Here is a 22,544-nt window from a genome sequence, read left to right as displayed (position 1 = left end):
CAGGCACCTATATATATACAGATATGGTCTCACACACACCTGTATGTGCAGGCACCTATATATATACAGATATGGTCTCACACACACCTGTATGTGCAGGCACCTATATATATACAGATACGGTCTCATACACACCTGTATGTGCAGGCACCTATATATATACAGATACGGTCACAGTCACACCTGTATGTGCAGGCACCTATATATATACAGATACGGTCACAGTCACACCTGTATGTGCAGGCACCTATATATACAGATACGGTCTCACACACACCTGTATGTGCAGGCACCTATATATATACAGATACGGTCACAGTCACACCTGTATGTGCAGGCACCTATATATATACAGATATGGTCACAGTCACACCTGTATGTGCAGGCACCTATATATATACAGATATAGTCACAGTCACACCTGTATGTGCAGGCACCTATATATACAGATACGGTCTCACACACACCTGTATGTGCAGGCACCTATATATACAGATATGGTCACAGTCACACCTGTATGTGCAGGCACCTATATATATACAGATATGGTCACAGTCACACCTGTATGTGCAGGCACCTATATATATACAGATATGGTCACAGTCACACCTGTATGTGCAGGCACCTATATATACAGATACAGTCTCACACACACCTGTATGTACAGGCACCTATATATATACAGATACGGTCTCACACACACCTGTATGTGCAGGCACCTATATATACAGATTTGGTCTCACACACACCTGTATGTGCAGGCACCTATATATATACAGATACGGTCTCACACACACCTGTATGTGCAGGCACCTATATGTACAGATACGGTCTCACACACACCTGTATGTGCAGGCACCTATATATACAGATACGGTCTCACACACACACCTGTATGTACAGGCACCTATATATACAGATACGGTCTCACACACACCTGTATGTGCAGGCACCTATATATATACAGATACGGTCTCACACACACCTGTATGTGCAGGCACCTATATATATACAGATATGGTCACAGTCACACCTGTATGTGCAGGCACCTATATATACAGATACGGTCTCACACACACCTGTATGTGCAGGCACCTATATATACAGATACGGTCTCACACACACACCTGTATGTACAGGCACCTATATATACAGATACGGTCTCACACACACCTGTATGTGCAGGCACCTATATATATATACAGATACGGTCTCACACACACCTGTATGTGCAGGCACCTATATATATACAGATATGGTCACAGTCACACCTGTATGTGCAGGCACCTATATATATACAGATATGGTCACAGTCACACCTGTATGTGCAGGCACCTATATATATATATACAGATACGGTCTCACACACACCTGTATGTACAGGCACCTATATATATACAGATACGGTCTCACACACACCTGTATGTGCAGGCACCTATATATATACAGATATGGTCACAGTCACACCTGTATGTGCAGGCACCTATATATATATACAGATATGGTCACAGTCACACCTGTATGTGCAGGCACCTATATATATATACAGATATGGTCACAGTCACACCTGTATGTGCAGGCACCTATATATACAGATACAGTCTCACACACACCTGTATGTACAGGCACCTATATATATACAGATACGGTCTCACACACACCTGTATGTGCAGGCACCTATATATACAGATACGGTCTCACACACACCAGTATGTGCAGGCACCTATATATATACAGATACGGTCTGACACACACCTGTATGTGCAGGCACCTATATATACAGATACGGTCTCACACACACACCTGTATGTACAGGCACCTATATATACAGATACGGTCTCACACACACCTGTATGTGCAGGCACCTATATATATACAGATACGGTCTCACACACACCTGTATGTGCAGGCACCTATATATATACAGATATGGTCACAGTCACACCTGTATGTGCAGGCACCTATATATATACAGATATGGTCACAGTCACACCTGTATGTGCAGGCACCTATATATATACAGATACGGTCTCACACACACCTGTATGTACAGGCACCTATATATACAGATACGGTCTCACACACACCTGTATGTGCAGGCACCTATATATACAGATACGGTCTCACACACACCTGTATGTGCAGGCACCTATATATATACAGATACGGTCTCACACACACCTGTATGTGCAGGCACCTATATATACAGATACGGTCTCACACACACCTGTATGTGCAGGCACCTATATATACAGATACGGTCTCACACACACCTGTATGTGCAGGCACCTATATATACAGATACGGTCTCACACACACCTGTATGTGCAGGCACCTATATATACAGATACGGTCTCACACACACCTGTATGTGCAGGCACCTATATATACAGATACGGTCTCACACACACCTGTATGTGCAGGCACCTATATATACAGATACAGTCTCACACACACCTGTATGTGCAGGCACCTATATATATATATACAGATATGGTCTCACACACACACCTGTATGTGCAGGCACCTATATATACAGATATGGTCACAGTCACACCTGTATGTGCAGGCACCTATATATACAGATACAGTCTCACACACACCTGTATGTACAGGCACCTATATATATACAGATAAGGTCTCACACACACCTGTATGTGCAGGCACCTATATATACAGATACGGTCTCACACACACCTGTATGTGCAGGCACCTATATATACAGATACAGTCTCACACACACCTGTATGTGCAGGCACCTATATATACAGATACGGTCTCACACACACCTGTATGTGCAGGCACCTATATATATACAGATACGGTCTCACACACACCTGTATGTGCAGGCACCTATATATACAGATACGGTCTCACACACACCTGTATGTGCAGGCACCTATATATATACAGATATGGTCACAGTCACACCTGTATGTGCAGGCACCTATATATATATACAGATATGGTCACAGTCACACCTGTATGTGCAGGCACCTATATATACAGATACGGTCTCACACACACCTGTATGTGCAGGCACCTATATATACAGATACGGTCTCACACACACCTGTATGTGCAGGCACCTATATATATACAGATATGGTCTCACACACACCTGTATGTGCAGGCACCTATATATATACAGATATGGTCACAGTCACACCTGTATGTGCAGGCACCTATATATATACAGATATGGTCTCACAGTCACACCTGTATGTGCAGGCACCTATATATATACAGATATGGTCTCACACACACCTGTATGTGCAGGCACCTATATATACAGATACGGTCTCACACACACCTGTATGTGCAGGCACATATATATATATACAGATATGGTCTCACACACACCTGTATGTGCAGGCACCTATATATATACAGATACGGTCTCACACACACCTGTATGTACAGGCACCTATATATACAGATACGGTCTCACACACACCTGTATGTACAGGCACCTATATATACAGATACGGTCTCACACACACCTGTATGTGCAGGCACCTATATATATACAGATACCGTCTCACACACACACCTGTATGTGTAGGCACCTATATATACAGATACGGTCTCACACACACCTGTATGTGCAGGCACCTATATATATACAGATATGGTCTCACACACACCTGTATGTCCAGGCACCTATATATATACAGATATGGTCACAGTCACACCTGTATGTGCAGGCACCTATATATATATATATATATATATATATATATATATATATATATATATATATATATATATATATATATATATATATATATATATATATATATATATATATACAGATATGGTCACAGTCACACCTGTATGTGCAGGCACCTATATATATACAAATATGGTCTCACACACACCTGTATGTACAGGCACCTATATATACAGATACGGTCTCACACACACCTGTATGTGCAGGCACCTATATATACAGATATAGTCTCACACACACCTGTATGTGCAGGCACCTATATATATATATATACAGATATGGTCTCACACACACCTGTATGTGCAGGCACCTATATATATACAGATACGGTCTCACACACAGCTGTATGTACAGGCACCTATATATGTACAGATACGGTCTCACAGACACCTGTATGTGCAGGCACCTATATATACAGATACGGTCTCACACACACCTGTATGTGAAGGCACCTATATATACAGATACGGTCTCACACACACCTGTATGTGCAGGCACCTATATATATATATATATATATATATATACAGATACGGTCTCACACACACCTGTATGTGCAGGCACCTATATATACAGATACGGTCTCACACACACCTGTATGTGCAGGCACCTATATATATACAGATACGGTCTCACACACACCTGTATGTGCAGGCACCTATATATATACAGATACGGTCTCACACACACCTGTATGTACAGGCACCTATATATACAGATACGGTCACACACACACCTGTATGTGCAGGCACCTATATATACAGATACGGTCACACACACACCTGTATGTGCAGGCACCTATATGTACAGATACAGTCTCACACACACCTGTATGTGCAGGCACCTATATGTACAGATACGGTCTCACACACACCTGTATGTGCAGGCACCTATATGTACAGATACGGTCTCACACACACCTGTATGTGCAGGCACCTATATATACAGATATGGTCTCACACACACCTGTATGTGCAGGCACCTATATATACAGATATGGTCTCACACACACCTGTATGTACAGGCACCTATATATACAGATACGGTCTCACACACACCTGTATGTGCAGGCACCTATATATACAGATACGGTCACACACACACCTGTTTGTGCAGGCACCTATATATACAGATATGGTCTCACACACACCTGTATGTACAGGCACCTATATATACAGATACTGTCACACACACACCTGTATGTGCAGGCACCTATATATACAGATACGGTCACACACACACCTGTATGTGCAGGCACCTATATATACAGATATGGTCTCACACACACCTGTATGTACAGGCACCTATATATACAGATACGGTCACACACACACCTGTATGTGCAGGCACCTATATGTACAGATACGGTCTCACACACACCTGTATGTGCAGGCACCTATATGTACAGATACGGTCTCACACACACCTGTATGTGCAGGCACCTATATATACAGATACGGTCACACACACACCTGTATGTGCAGGCACCTATATGTACAGATGCAGTCTCACACACACCTGTATGTGTAGGCACCTATATGTACAGATACGGTCACACACACACACCTGTATGTGCAGGCACCTATATGTACAGATACGGTCACACACACACCTGTATGTACAGGCACCTATATATACAGATACGGTCTCACACACACCTGTATGTGCAGGCACCTATATATATACAGATACGGTCACACACACACCTGTATGTGCAGGCACCTATATGTACAGATACGGTCTCACAGACACCTGTATGTGCAGGCACCTATATATATACAGATACGGTCTCACACACACCTGTATGTGCAGGCACCTATATGTACAGATACGGTCTCACACACACCTGTATGTGCAGGCACCTATATGTACAGATACGGTCTCACACACACCTGTATGTGCAGGCACCTATATATACAGATACGGTCTCACACACACCTGTATGTGCAGGCACCTATATATACAGATACGGTCTCACACACACCTTTATGTGCAGGCACCTATATATACAGATACGGTCTCACACACACCTGTATGTACAGGCACCTATATATACAGATACGGTCTCACACACACCTGTATGTGCAGGCACCTATATATACAGATACGGTCTCACACACACCTGTATGTGCAGGCACCTATATATACAGATACTGTCACACACACACACCTGTATGTACAGGCACCTATATATACAGATACGGTCACACACACAGCTTTATGTGCAGGCACCTATATATACAGATACGGTCACACACCTGTATGTACAGGCACCTATATATACAGATACGGTCACACACACACCTGTATGTGCAGGCACCTATATATACAGATACGGTCTCACACACACCTGTATGTGCAGGCACCTATATATACAGATACGGTCACACACACACCTGTATGTACAGGCACCTATATTTACAGATACGGTCTCACACACACCTGTATGTGCAGGCACCTATATATACAGATACGGTCTCACACACACCTGTATGTGCAGGCACCTATATATACAGATACGGTCTCACACACACCTGTATGTGCAGGCACCTATATGTACAGATACGGTCACACACACACCTTTATGTGCAGGCACCTATATGTACAGATACGGTCTCACACACACCTGTATGTGCAGGCACCTATATATACAGATACGGTCTCACAGACACCTGTATGTGCAGGCACCTATATATATATACAGATACGGTCTCACACACACCTGTATGTGCAGGCACCTATATAAACAGATACGGTCTCACACACACCTGTATGTGCAGGCACCTATATATACAGATACAGTCTCACACACACCTGTATGTGCAGGCACCTATATATACAGATACGGTCTCACACACACCTGTATGTACAGGCACCTATATATACAGATACGGTCTCACACACACACCTGTATGTGCAGACACCTATATATACAGATACGGTCTCACACACACCTGTATGTGCAGGCACCTATATATACAGATACGGTCTCACACACACCTGTATGTGCAGGCACCTATATATACAGATACGGTCTCACACACACACCTGTATGTGCAGGCACCTCTATATACAGATACGGTCTCACACACACCTGTATGTACAGGCACCTATATATACAGATACGGTCTCACACACACCTGTATGTACAGGCACCTATATAAACAGATACGGTCTCACACACACCTGTATGTGCAGGCACCTATATATACAGATACGGTCTCACACACACCTGTATGTGCAGGCACCTATATGTACAGATACGGTCTCACACACACCTGTATGTGCAGGCACCTATATATACAGATACAGTCTCACACACACCTGTATGTGCAGGCACCAATATATACAGATACGGTCTCACACACACCTGTATGTACAGGCACCTATATATACAGATACCGTCTCACACACACCTGTATGTGCAGGCACCTATATATACAGATACGGTCTCACACACACCTGTATGTGCAGGCACCTATATATACAGATACGGTCTCACACACACCTGTATGTGCAGGCACCTATATATACAGATACGGTCTCACACACACCTGTATGTGCAGGCACCTATATATACAGATACGGTCTCACACACACACCTGTATGTGCAGGCACCTATATATACAGATACGGTCTCACACACACCTGTATGTGCAGGCACCTATATATACAGATACGGTCTCACACACACACCTGTATGTGCAGGCACCTATATATACAGATACGGTCTCACACACACCTGTATGTGCAGGCACCTATATATACAGATACGGTCTCACACACACACCTGTATGTACAGGCACCTATATATATATATACAGATACGGTCTCACACACACACCTGTATGTACAGGCACCTATATATACAGATACTGTCTCACACACACCTGTATGTGCAGGCACCTATATATACAGATACGGTCTCACACACACCTGTATGTGCAGGCACCTATATATACAGATACGGTCACACACACACCTGTATGTGCAGGCACCTATATATACAGATATGGTCTCACACACACCTGTATTTACAGGCACCTATATATACAGATACGGTCTCACACACACCTGTATGTACAGGCACCTATATGTACAGATACGGTCTCACACACACCTGTATGTGCAGGCACCTATATATACAGATACGGTCTCACACACACCTGTATGTACAGGCACCTATATATACAGATACGGTCTCACACACACCTGTATGTACAGGCACCTATATATACAGATACGGTCTCACACACACCTGTATGTGCAGGCACCTATATATACAGATACGGTCACACACACACCTGTATGTACAGGCACCTATAAATACAGATACGGTCTCACACACACCTGTATGTGCAGGCACCTATATGTACAGATACGGTCACACACACACCTGTATGTACAGGCACCTATATATACAGATACTGTCACACACACACACCTGTATGTGCAGGCACCTATATATACAGATACGGTCTCACACACACCTGTATGTACAGGCACCTATATGTACAGATACGGTCTCACACACACCTGTATGTGTAGGCACCTATATATATACAGATACGGTCTCACACACACCTGTATGTACAGGCACCTATATATACAGATACGGTCTCACACACACCTGTATGTGCAGGCACCTATATATATACAGATACGGTCTCACACACACCTGTATGTACAGGCACCTATATATATACAGATACGGTCTCACACACACCTGTATGTACAGGCACCTATATATACAGATACGGTCTCACACACACCTGTATGTACAGGCACCTATATAAACAGATACGGTCTCACACACACCTGTATGTGCAGGCACCTATATATACAGATACGGTCTCACACACACCTGTATGTGCAGGCACCTATATGTACAGATACGGTCTCACACACACCTGTATGTGCAGGCACCTATATATACAGATACAGTCTCACACACACCTGTATGTGCAGGCACCAATATATACAGATACGGTCTCACACACACCTGTATGTACAGGCACCTATATATACAGATACCGTCTCACACACACCTGTATGTGCAGGCACCTATATATACAGATACGGTCTCACACACACCTGTATGTGCAGGCACCTATATATACAGATACGGTCTCACACACACCTGTATGTGCAGGCACCTATATATACAGATACGGTCTCACACACACCTGTATGTGCAGGCACCTATATATACAGATACGGTCTCACACACACCTGTATGTGCAGGCACCTATATATACAGATACGGTCTCACACACACCTGTATGTGCAGGCACCTATATATACAGATACGGTCTCACACACACACCTGTATGTACAGGCACCTATATATACAGATACGGTCTCACACACACCTGTATGTGCAGGCACCTATATATACAGATATGGTCTCACACACACCTGTATTTACAGGCACCTATATATACAGATACGGTCTCACACACACCTGTATGTACAGGCACCTATATGTACAGATACGGTCTCACACACACCTGTATGTGCAGGCACCTATATATACAGATACAGTCTCACACACACCTGTATGTACAGGCACCTATATATACAGATACGGTCTCACACACACCTGTATGTACAGGCACCTATATATACAGATACAGTCTCACACACACCTGTATGTGCAGGCACCTATATATACAGATACGGTCACACACACACCTGTATGTACAGGCACCTATATATACAGATACGGTCTCACACACACCTGTATGTGCAGGCACCTATATATACAGATACTGTCACACACACACCTGTATGTGCAGGCACCTATATATACAGATACGGTCTCACACACACCTGTATGTACAGGCACCTATATGTACAGATACGGTCTCACACACACCTGTATGTGCAGGCACCTATATATATACAGATACGGTCTCACACACACCTGTATGTACAGGCACCTATATATACAGATACGGTCTCACACACACCTGTATGTACAGGCACCTATATGTACAGATACAGTCTCACACACACCTGTATGTGCAGGCACCTATATATACAGATACGGTCTCACACACACCTGTATGTACAGGCACCTATATATACAGATACGGTCTCACACACACCTGTATGTGCAGGCACCTATATATACAGATACGGTCTCACACACACCTGTATGTGCAGGCACCTATATATATATATACAGATACAGTCTCACACACACCTGTATGTACAGGCACCTATATATACAGATACGGTCACACACACACCTGTATGTGCAGGCACCTATATGTACAGATACAGTCTCACACACACCTGTATGTGCAGGCACCTATATATACAGATACGGTCTCACACACACCTGTATGTACAGGCACCTATATATACAGATACGGTCTCACACACACACCTGTATGTACAGGCACCTATATATACAGATACGGTCTCACACACACCTGTATGTGCAGGCACCTATATATATACAGATACGGTCACACACACACCTGTATGTACAGGCACCTATATATACAGATACGGTCTCACACACACCTGTATGTGCAGGCACCTATATATATATACAGATACGGTCTCACACACACCTGTATGTACAGGCACCTATATATATACAGATACGGTCTCACACACACCTGTATGTACAGACACCTATATATACAGATACGGTCTCACACACACCTGTATGTGCAGGCACCTATATATACAGATACGGTCTCACACACACCTGTATGTACAGGCACCTATATATACAGATACGGTCTCACACACACCTGTATGTGCAGGCACCTATATGTACAGATACGGTCTCACACACACCTGTATGTACAGGCACCTATATATACAGATACGGTCTCACACACACCTGTATGTACAGGCACCTATATATACAGATACGGTCTCACACACCTGCTTCATCACACCAAAACCCCTCCCTGCTTTTCTACACCGCAGCAAAACCCCTCTCTGCTTCACTACAACAATACCCCTCTCTGCTTCACTACACTACACCAAAAACCCTCTCTGCTGTACTACACCGCACCAAATCTCCTCTCTGCTTTATTACACCAAGGGGGATATTTATCAAAGGTCTCTCGAACCTGATCCGACAGTGCGGATCAGGTCCGCCAGACCTCGCTTAATGCAGAGAGCAATACGCTTTCCGTATTCAGCATTGCACCAGCAGCTCTGCCCCCTGCAGATGTGCTGCCAGCAGGGGGGGTGTCAATCAACTTGATCGTACTTGATCGGGTTGAATTGCGGCAATGTTCTGAGCAGGCGGACAGGTTATGGAGCAGCGGTCTTTAACACGGGCCCTCAAGCTCCATCCGGAGCTTGATAAATGATAAATGGGCCCCCAACACTCTTCTCTGCTTCACTACACCGCACCAAAACTCTTCTCTGCTGTACTACACCGCACCAAAACTCTTCTCTGCTTTACTACACCGCACCAAAACTCTTCTCTGCTTTACTACACCGCACCAAAACTCTTCTCTGCTTTACTACACCGCACCAAAACTCTTCTCTGCTGTACTACACCGCACCAAAACTCTTCTCTGCTGTACTACACCGCACCAAAACTCTTCTCTGCTGTACTACACCGCACCAAAACTCTTCTCTGCTGTACTACACCGCACCAAAACTCTTCTCTGCTGTACTACACCGCACCAAAACTCTTCTCTGCTTTACTACACCGCACCAAAACTCTTCTCTGCTTTACTACACCGCACCAAAACTCTTCTCTGCTGTACTACACCGCACCAAAACTCTTCTCTGCTGTACTACACCGCACCAAAACTCTTCTCTGCTGTACTACACCGCACCAAAACTCTTCTCTGCTGTACTACACCGCACCAAAACTCTTCTCTGCTGTACTACACCGCACCAAAACTCTTCTCTGCTTTACTACACCGCACCAAAACTCTTCTCTGCTGTACTACACCGCACCAAAACTCTTCTCTGTTGTACTACACTGCACCAAAACTCTTCTCTGCTTTACTACACCGCACCAAAACTCTTCTCTGCTGTACTACACCGCACCAAAACTCTTCTCTGCTTTACTACACCGCACCAAAACTCTTCTCTGCTTTACTACACCGCACCAAAACTCTTCTCTGCTGTACTACACTGCACCAAAACTCTTCTCTGCTGTACTACACCGCACCAAAACTCTTCTCTGCTTTACTACACCGCACCAAAACTCTTCTCTGCAGTACAACACTGCACCAAAACTCTTCTCTGCTGTACTACACTGCACCAAAACTCTTCTCTGCTGTACTACACCGCACCAAAACTCTTCTCTGCTGTACAACACTGCACCAAAACTCTTCTATGCTGTACAACACTGCACCAAAACTCTTCTCTGCTGTACTACACCGCACCAAAACTCTTCTCTGCTGTACTACACTGCACCAAAACTCTTCTCTGCTTTACTACACCGCACCAAAACTCTTCTCTGCTGTACAACACTGCACCAAAACTCTTCTATGCTGTACAACACTGCACCAAAACTCTTCTCTGCTTTACTACACCGCACCAAAACTCTTCTCTGCTTTACTACACCACACCAAAACTCTTCTCTGCTGTACTACACCGCACCAAAACTCTTCTCTGCTTTACTACACCGCACCAAAACTCTTCTCTGCTGTACTACACCGCACCAAAACTCTTCTCTGCTGTACTACCCCGCACCAAAACTCTTCTCTGCTGTACTACACCGCACCAAAACTCTTCTCTGCTGTACTACCCCGCACCAAAACTCTTCTCTGCTGTACTACACCGCACCAAAACTCTTCTCTGCTGTACTACACCGCACCAAAACTCTTCTCTGCTGTACTACACCGCACCAAAACTCTTCTCTGCTGTACTACACCGCACCAAAACTCTTCTCTGCTGTACTACCCCGCACCTAATCTCTTCTCTGCTGTACTACACCGCACCAAAACTCTTCTCTGCTGTACTACACTGCACCAAAACTCTTCTCTGCTGTACTACACCGCACCAAAACTCTTCTCTGCTGTACTACACTGCACCAAAACTCTTCTCTGCTGTACTACACCGCACCAAAACTCTTCTCTGCTTCACTACACCGCACCAAAAAACCCTCTCTGATCTCTGCTTCACTACACAGCACCAAAACCCCTCTCTGCTTCACTACACTGCACCAAAATCCCTCTCTGCTTCACTACACCGCACCAAAATCCCTCTCTGCTTCACTACACCGCACCAAAAAACCCTCTTTGCTTTACTACACCGCACCAAAACCCCTCTGCTTCACTACACTGCACCAAAAACCCTCTCTGCTTCACTACACTGCACCAAAAACCCTCTCTGCTTCACTACACTGCACCAAAAACCCTCTCTGCTTCACTACACCGCACCAAAAACCCTCTCTGCTTCACTACACTGCACCAAAACCCCTCTCTGCTTCACTACACTGCACCAAAACCCCTTACTGCTTCACTACACCGCACCAAAAAACCCTCTCTGCTTCACTACACCACACCAAAAACCCCTCTCTGATCTCTGCTTCACTACACCGCACCAAAAAACCCTCTCTGCTTCACTACACCGCACCAAAAAACCCTCTCTGCTTCACTACACCGCACCAAAAACCCTCTCTGCTTCACTACACCACACCAAAAACCCTCACTGCTTCACTACACTGCACCAAAACCCCTTACTGCTTCACTACACTGCACCAAAAACCCTCTCTGCTTCACTACACCACACCAAAAACCCTCTCTGCTTCACTACACTGCACCAAAACCCCTCTCTGCTTCACTACACTGCACCAAAAACCCTCTCTGCTTCACTACACCGCACCAAAAACCCTCTCTGCTTCACTACACCGCACCAAAACCCCTCTCTGCTTCACTACACCGCACCAAAAACCCTCTCTGCTTCACTACACCGCACCAAAAACCCTCTCTGCTTCACTACACTGCACCAAAACCCCTCTCTGCTTCACTACACTGCACCAAAACCCCTCTCTGCTTCACTACACTGCACCAAAACCCCTCTCTGCTTCACTACACTGCACCAAAACCCCTCTCTGCTTCACTACACTGCACCAAAACCCCTCTCTGCTTCACTACACTGCACCAAAACCCTCTCTTCTTCACTACACCGCACCAAAACCCTCTCTTCTTCACTACACCGCACCAAAACCCTCTCTTCTTCACTACACCGCACCAAAACCCCTCTCTGCTTCACTACACCGCACCAAAACCCCTCTCTTCTTCACTACACCGCACCAAAAACCCTCTCTGCTTCACTACATTGCACCAAAACCCCTCTCTGCTTCACTACACTGCACCAAAACCCCTCTCTGCTTCACTACACTGCACCAAAACCCTCTCTGCTTCACTACACTACACCAAAACCCCTTACTGCTCCACTACACTGCACCAAAACCCCTCTCTGCTTCCCTACACCGCACCAAAAACCCCTCTCTGATCTCTGCTTCACTACACTGCACCAAAACCCTCTCTTCTTCACTACATCGCACCAAAAACCCTCTCTGCTTCACTACACTGCACCAAAACCCCTCTCTGCTTCACTACACCGCACCAAAAACCCTCTCTTCTTCACTACACCGCACCAAAAACCCTCTCTGCTTCACTACACCGCACCAAAAAACCCTCTCTGCTTCACTACACCGCACCAAAAACCCTCTCTGCTTCACTACACCGCACCAAAACCCCTCTCTGCTTCACTACACTGCACCAAAACCCCTCTCTGCTTCACTACACCGCACCAAAACCCCTCTCTGCTTCACTACACCGCACCAAAAACCCTCTCTGCTTCACTACACCGCACCAAAATCCCTCTCTGCTTCACTACACTGCACCAAAACCCCTTACTGCTTCACTACACCGCACCAAAACCCCTCTCTGCTTCACTACACTGCACCAAAACCCCTCTCTGCTTCACTACACTGCACCAAAACCCCTCTCTGCTTCACTACACTGCACCAAAACCCCTCTCTGCTTCACTACACTGCACCAAAACCCCTCTCTGCTTCACTACACTGCACCAAAACCCCTCTCTGCTTCACTACACTGCACCAAAACCCCTTACTGCTTCACTACACCGCACCAAAACCCCTCTCTGCTTCACTACACTGCACCAAAACCCCTCTCTGCTTCACTACACTGCACCAAAACCCCTCTCTGCTTCACTACACCAAAACCCCTCTCTGCTTCACTACACCAAAACCCCTCTCTGCTTCACTACACCAAAACCCCTCTCTGCTTCACTACACTACACCAAAATCCCTCTCTGCTTCACTACACCGCACCAAAACCCCTCTCTGCTTCACTACACTGCACCAAAACCCCTCTCTGCTTCCCTACACCGCACCAAAAAACCCTCTCTGCTTCCCTACACCGCATCAAAAACCCTCTCTACACTGAACCAAAAACCCACCAGAGAGCACATGGTTACAGTGGGCACAGGGTTACAGAGGGCACAGGGTTACAGAGGACACAGGGTTACAGAGGGCACAGGGTTACAGAGGGCACAGGGTTACAGAGGACACAGAGTTACAGAGGGCACAGGGTTACAGAGGGCACTGTTGGTACAGTGGGCAGAGGGTTACAGTGGGCACAGGGTAACAGAGGGCACAGGGTTACAGAGGGCAGTGTTGGTACAGTGGGCACAGGGATACAGTGGGCACAGGGTTACAGAGGGCACAGGGCTACAGTGGGCACAGGGTTACAGATGGCACTGTTGGTACACTGGGCACAGGTTTACAAAGGGCACAGGGTTACAGAGGGCACAGGGTTACAGAAGGCACAGGGTTACAGAGGGCACAGGATTACAAAAAGCACAGGGTTACAGAGGGCACAGTTGGTAAAGAAGTAATTTGGTTACTTAGGGCACAGTTGGTACAAAAGGCACAGTTGGTACAGAGGGCACTGTTGGTACAGAGGGCACAGGGAGCACAGTTGGTATGGAGGGCACAGTTGGTACAGAGGGAACAGTTGGTACGGAGGGCACAGTTGGTACAGATGGCACAGTTGGTACAGAAGTCACAGGGTTGCAGAGGCCACAGTTGGTGCGGAGGGCACAGTTGGTGCAGAGGGCACAGTTGGTACAGAAAGCAAGGGTTTGCAGAGGGCACAGTTGGTGCAGAGGGCACAGTTGGTACAGAAGGCACAGGGCAAAGTTGGTGCGGAGGGCACAGTTGGTACAGAAAGCAAGGGTTTGCAGAGGGCACAGATGGTGCAGAGGGCACAGTTGGTACATAGGGCACAGTTGGTACAGAAAGCACAGGGTTGCAGAGGGCACAGCATTACAGAGGGCACAGTTGGTACAGAAGGCACAGTTGGTACAGAAAGTAAAGGTTTGCAGAGGGCAAAGTTGGTGCAGAGGGCACAGTTGGTACAGAAAGCAAGGGTTTGCAGAGGGCACAGTTGGTGCAGAAGGCACAGGGTTGCAAAGGGCACAGTTGGTGCGGAGGGCACAGTTAGTGCAGAGGGCACAGTTGGGGCAGAGGGCACAGTTGGTACAGAAAGCAAGGGTTTGCAGAGGGCACAGTTGGTGCAGAGGGCACAGTTGGTACAGAGGGTACAGAAAGCAAAGGTTTTCAGAGGGCACAGTTGGTGCAGAGGGCACAGTTGGTGCAGAGGGCACAGTTGGTACAGAGGGCACAGTTGGTACAGAAAGCAAGGGTTTGCAGAGGGCACAGTTGGTGCAGAGGGCACAGTTGGTACAGAAGGCACAGTTGGTACAGAAAGCAAGGGTTTGCAGAGGGCACAGTTGGTGCAGAGGGCACAGTTGATGCAGAGGGCACAGTTGGTGCAGAAGGCACAGTTGGTACAGAAAGCAAGGGTTTGCAGAGGGCACAGTTGGTGCAGAGGGCAAAGTTGGTGCAGAGGGCACAGTTGGTACATAAAGCAAGGGTTTGCAGAGGGCACAGTTGGTGCAGAGGGCACAGCTGGTACAGAAAGCAAAGGTTTGCAGAGGGCACAGTTGGTGCAGAGGGCACAGTTGGTACAGACGGCACAGTTGATATAGAAAGCAAGGGTTTGCAGAGGGCACAGTTGGTGCAGAGGGCACAGTTGGTACAGAAGGCACAGTTGGTACAGAAAGCAAGGGTTTGCAGAGGGCACAGTTGGTACATAAAGCAAGCGTTTGCAGAGGGCACAGTTGGTGCAGAGGGCAAAGTTGGTGCAGAGGGCACAGTTGGTACATAAAGCAAGGGTTTGCCGAGGGCACAGTTGGTGCAGAGGGCACAGCTGGTACAGAAAGCAAAGGTTTGCAGAGGGCACAGTTGGTGCAGAGGGCACAGTTGGTACAGACGGCACAGTTGATACAGAAAGCAAGGGTTTGCAGAGGGCACAGGGTTACAGAGGGCACAGGGTTACAGAGGGCACAGGGTTACAGAGGAAACAGGGTTACAGAGGGCACATGGTTACAGAGGGCACAGGGTTACAGAGGGCAGTGTTGGTACAGTGGGCACAGGGATACAGTGGGCACAGGGTTACAGAGGGCACAGGGCTACAGTGGGCACAGGGTTACAGATGGCACTGTTGGTACACTGGGCACAGGTTTACAAAGGGCACAGGGTTACAGAGGGCACAGGGTTACAGAAGGCACAGGGTTACAGAGGGCACAGGATTACAAAAAGCACAGGGTTACAGAGGGCACAGGGTTACAGAGGAAACAGGGTTACAGAGGGCACAGGGTTACAGAGGACACAGAGTTACAGAGGGCACAGGGTTACAGAGGGTGGAGTGGACACAGTGTTACATATGTCACAGGGTTACAGAGGACACAGAGTTACAGAGGGCACAGGGTTACAGAGGGCACTGTTGGTACAGTGGGCAGAGGGTTACAGTGGGCACAGGGTTACAGAGGGCAGTGTTGGTACAGTGGGCACAGGGTTACAGAGGGCACAGGGCTACAGTGGGCACAGGGTTACAGATGGCACTGTTGGTACACTGGGCACAGGTTTACAAAGGGCACAGGGTTACAGAAGGCACAGGGTTACAGAGGGCACAGGATTACAAAAAGCACAGGGTTACAGAGGGCACAGTTGGTAAAGAAGTAATTTGGTTACTTAGGGCACAGTTGGTACAAAAGGCACAGTTGGTACAGAGGGCACTGTTGGTACAGAGGGCACAGGGAGCACAGTTGGTATGGAGGGCACAGTTGGTACAGAGGGAACAGTTGGTACGGATGGCACAGTTGGTACAGATGGCACAGTTGGTACAGAAGTCACAGGGTTGCAGAGGCCACAGTTGGTGCGGAGGGCACAGTTGGTGCAGAGGGCACAGTTGGTACAGAAAGCAAGGGTTTGCAGAGGGCACAGTTGGTGCAGAGGGCACAGTTGGTACAGAAGGCACAGGGTTGCAGAGGGCAAAGTTGGTGCGGAGGGCACAGTTGGTACAGAAAGCAAGGGTTTGCAGAGGGCACAGATGGTGCAGAGGGCACAGTTGGTACATAGGGCACAGTTGGTACAGAAAGCACAGGGTTGCAGAGGGCACAGCATTACAGAGGGCACAGTTGGTACAGAAGGCACAGTTGGTACGGAGGGCACAGTTGGTGCAGAGGGCACAGTTGGTACAGAAAGTAAAGGTTTGCAGAGGGCAAAGTTGGTGCAGAGGGCACAGTTGGTACAGAAAGCAAGGGTTTGCAGAGGGCACAGTTGGTGCAGAAGGCACAGGGTTGCAAAGGGCACAGTTGGTGCGGAGGGCACAGTTAGTGCAGAGGGCACAGTTGGGGCAGAGGGCACAGTTGGTACAGAAAGCAAGGGTTTGCAGAGGGCACAGTTAGTGCAGAGGGCACAGTTGGTACAGAGGGTACAGAAAGCAAAGGTTTTCAGAGGGCACAGTTGGTGCAGAGGGCACAGTTGGTACAGAGGGCACAGTTGGTACAGAAAGCAAGGGTTTGCAGAGGGCACAGTTGGTGCAGAGGGCACAGTTGGTACAGAAGGCACAGTTGGTACAGAAAGCAAGGGTTTGCAGAGGGCACAGTTGGTGCAGAGGGCACAGTTGATGCAGAGGGCACAGTTGGTGCAGAAGGCACAGTTGGTACAGAAAGCAAGGGTTTGCAGAGGGCACAGTTGGTGCAGAGGGCAAAGTTGGTGCAGAGGGCACAGTTGGTACATAAAGCAAGGGTTTGCAGAGGGCACAGTTGGTGCAGAGGGCACAGCTGGTACAGAAAGCAAAGGTTTGCAGAGGGCACAGTTGGTGCAGAGGGCACAGTTGGTACAGACGGCACAGTTGATATAGAAAGCAAGGGTTTGCAGAGGGCACAGTTGGTGCAGAGGGCACAGTTGGTACAGAAGGCACAGTTGGTACAGAAAGCAAGGGTTTGCAGAGGGCACAGTTGGTACATAAAGCAAGCGTTTGCAGAGGGCACAGTTGGTGCAGAGGGCAAAGTTGGTGCAGAGGGCACAGTTGGTACATAAAGCAAGGGTTTGCAGAGGGCACAGTTGGTGCAGAGGGCACAGCTGGTACAGAAAGCAAAGGTTTGCAGAGGGCACAGTTGGTGCAGAGGGCACAGTTGGTACAGACGGCACAGTTGATACAGAAAGCAAGGGTTTGCAGAGGGCACAGTTGGTGCAGAGGGCACAGTTGGTACAGAAGGCACAGTTGGTACAGAAGGCACAGTTGGTACAGAAAGCAAGGGTTTGCAGAGGGCACAGTTGATGCAGAGGGCACAGTTGGTACATAAAGCAAGGGTTTGCAGAGGGCACAGTTGGTGCAGAGGGCACAGCTGGTACAGAAAGCAAGGGTTTGCAGCGGGCACAGTTGGTACAGAGGGCACAGCATTACAGAGGTACACGTTAGTTCTCAGGTACAGATGCATTGGAGAAGAGTTAAGTAAATGGGTTATCTTGGAAGAAGAGCAAACCCCCGTGAAATGCTCTTTACAAGGACATTTTTATTGTTCCTGACCTTATGCACCATTCTCATGTTATGCTTTAAATACCTCTGTTTGTCTGTATGTCTGAGCATTATGTGTAGGACTTTCTTTCAGGCTACAGTGTATCATGGGAAGTGTACAGCAGAAGCGAGTATGGTGTGACACACACCCTGAACAATATTACCCTCGAGTACAAGATCACGGCGCTCTCTCCTCTCACCACTTACACTATTAAAGTGGCAGCGTTAACTGCAAAAGGTGCTGGGCAAGTGTCTTCTGCCACAATATCCACTGTGGTTCCTCCAGGTGAGAATTCATAAACACCCCTAGCTATACAAGGATTTCATTGATTCCCACAAGGGATGGATTTAGCATTTGTTGTGCTCTGGTCCCTGAATATTTGTCACAACCGTAATAAAACATCCTCTTTCTCCTAGAACTTCCTGGGGCCCCTACCAATCTCATCATCTCTAATATCAGCCCTCGCTCTGCCACCATCCAGTTCCGACTAGGATACGATGGGAAGACTTCCATCTGCAAATGGATAGTGGGTGGGCAGGTACAGTTGGTTGCTCAGCCCTTATGTCTTTGTGTGGATGAATCACATTCCTATTGTAAATTTAACAAAATCTCCATTGAAGTATTTACGTTGTCCTGTATGTGAAGAACATTAGAATGTGAAATATTCATAACTCCTATCGGGTTAGCAAATGAGTGTTATGTGTTTTCTTCTGTGCTCTCCATTGAAGTTTATGAGAAGAAAAAGTTAGCGCGGTTGTGATATCCGTGGTCCTGCAAAACATTTACTTTCAAGTTGTACTACACAAGCTAAACTGCATGTGCAAAAAGATTACTTCTAGCAGTGTTTATGCGAGAGTGCTAAATAGTGCACCACTTGTAATCTAGCCCATAGTAATGCTGTTCCAATGCCCAGGAGCCACAATGTAGCCCTGTTTTTTATTTTAACCCCAGTTCCTCATCCTAAATTTCTGCTCTGTCTCTTCCCATTGACAACCCACAGAACATGGAGCCATTTATGTTCTGCATAACTGTGTAAGAGTGTTTACATGTGCTTTTCATAAGTAACTGTTCATTTTGAATTTACAGACAAAGCGTAAACTTTGTCAAATGTATTCACTGTCATCAGGGAAAATACTTGCAGTGTGGCTCCTCATGTGACAGCTCTGATTAAGCCACTTTTTATGGATGAAACGCGTTAGAGATAAGCTGTTAAGCTCAGGGGGCAGACGTCATAACCAATAGTTATCATGAGGACTAGATCAAGTCTGTATGCTTGCTTTTTTACTGTGCCATGACGGTTGTGTTGATTTGTCTAGGTTGGCATCATTGGTGATGAAGCGGAGTGGGTGACCCTTTTTGAGGTAGAGAATCAGTCTGAATCGCAAATGCTTGAGATTCCAAATCTTGTTCCTTTTACTTACTACAGGTGAGTGTGTGGGGGGTGTCATCCCCTCTCAGCTTGTGAGTTCTGCTCACCACTGGGTGTCACTGTGTAAACCATTCATGGGAGGCACCACACATGCCCACACTCTTTAAGCACCTCACAACATGCAGAACAGTGCACACCTAATTGCTCATTTAAAAACGTGCGTGTGCCCATTGCACCTGCCATAGAGAGTTGTGACTGGTTTGTTGCTTTTTTATTGACGTGTGTTTGTTAGAACAGTCTTGAAAAACTCTTTATGTTTATATGTATTTACACTAATATACCTACATGAACAGGTCTACAGACACATCTCCACTTATCTGTATGTGTGTGTAAATATATTTATATATATGTCTGTGTGTGTGTGTGTGTGTGTATATATATATATATATATATATATACACACATGCAAAGGAAGGTGCCAGTGGAGGCTCCTCCATATGCGCACAGCCGCACATAAACCCCCAGCCAAAAGAAGAAGAAAAAACTTTTTGGCTGAATAAGTATATGGATACACTAATTTAAACACCAACCCCATTACATCACGAACAGCTTATTGGACACTTCAACCAAGATCCTAAGCAATTAGAGTGTGGACTTACAATCAGTAACTATCATAAGGCTAGATTACGAGTTTTGCGTTATGAGTGAAAAAGCAGCGTTATGGCTCTTTTTCACTACAGCTGGTATTACGAGTTTTGCAGGTATATCTGTACCACACACTTTTTTGGCCGTAACGCAACGCAACTACCGCAGTTTTTAAAAAGTCCTTTTTCAATGGGACTTCCACATCGCCGGTATAACGAGTCTGCCTGTCCCGCCAAAAAGTGAGCTGTACAGCCTATAACTACAAGATCCATACTGTAAACTGAAAGTCAGTAGTTATGGGTTTTATGTTACAGAGCTGTAGCATAAAACTCATAACTAAAGTGCTAAAAAGAACACTAGCACCCATAAACTACCTATTAACCCCTAAACCGAGGCCCTCCCGCATCGCAAACACTAAAATAAAATTATTAACCCCTAATCTGCCACTCCAAACATCGCTGCCACATCGCCGGATGTCTTAAAGATGGAGCTGCTCCGCGTCGGAAGGATGAAGATAGAAGATGCTGTCTGGATGAAGACTTCTGCCTGCCTGGAGGACGACTTCTTGCTGCTTGGATGAAGACTTCTCCCGGCTGGATGAGGATGGATGTCCGGTCTTCAAAAACTGTAAGTGGATCTTCGGGGGTTAGTGTTAGGTTTTTTAAAGGGTTTATTGGGTGGGTTTTATTTTTAGATTAGGGTTTGGGCTGAAAAAGAGCTAAATGCCCTTTTAAGGGCAATGCCCACCCAAATGCCCTTTTCAGGGCAATGGGGAGCTAAGGTTGTTTAGATAGGATTTTATTTGGGGGTTTGGTTGTGTGGGTGGTGGGTTTTACTGTGGGGGGTATTTGTATTTTTTTTTTTTACAGGTAAAAGAGCTGATTTCTTTGGGGCAATGCC

General features: G+C 46.5%; 1 protein-coding gene across 1 annotated transcript in view; it reads left to right on the top strand.

Annotated features, from left to right (window-relative positions):
- LOC128643975 (protein sidekick-1) overlaps nt 1–22,544 on the top strand; it is a gene marked incomplete in the record, with an annotated part of 285,109 nt that overhangs the window by 89,326 nt on the left and 173,239 nt on the right. The window contains 3 exon segments of the mRNA XM_053696740.1: nt 19,724–19,915; nt 20,047–20,168; nt 20,947–21,056. Coding sequence (XP_053552715.1) covers nt 19,724–19,915; nt 20,047–20,168; nt 20,947–21,056 — 424 coding nt within the window.

This window comes from Bombina bombina, unplaced genomic scaffold, assembly GCF_027579735.1.
Source record: "Bombina bombina isolate aBomBom1 unplaced genomic scaffold, aBomBom1.pri scaffold_523, whole genome shotgun sequence".
NCBI lineage: Eukaryota > Metazoa > Chordata > Amphibia > Anura > Bombinatoridae > Bombina > Bombina bombina.
This window is presented reverse-complemented; position numbering and strand designations above follow the sequence as displayed.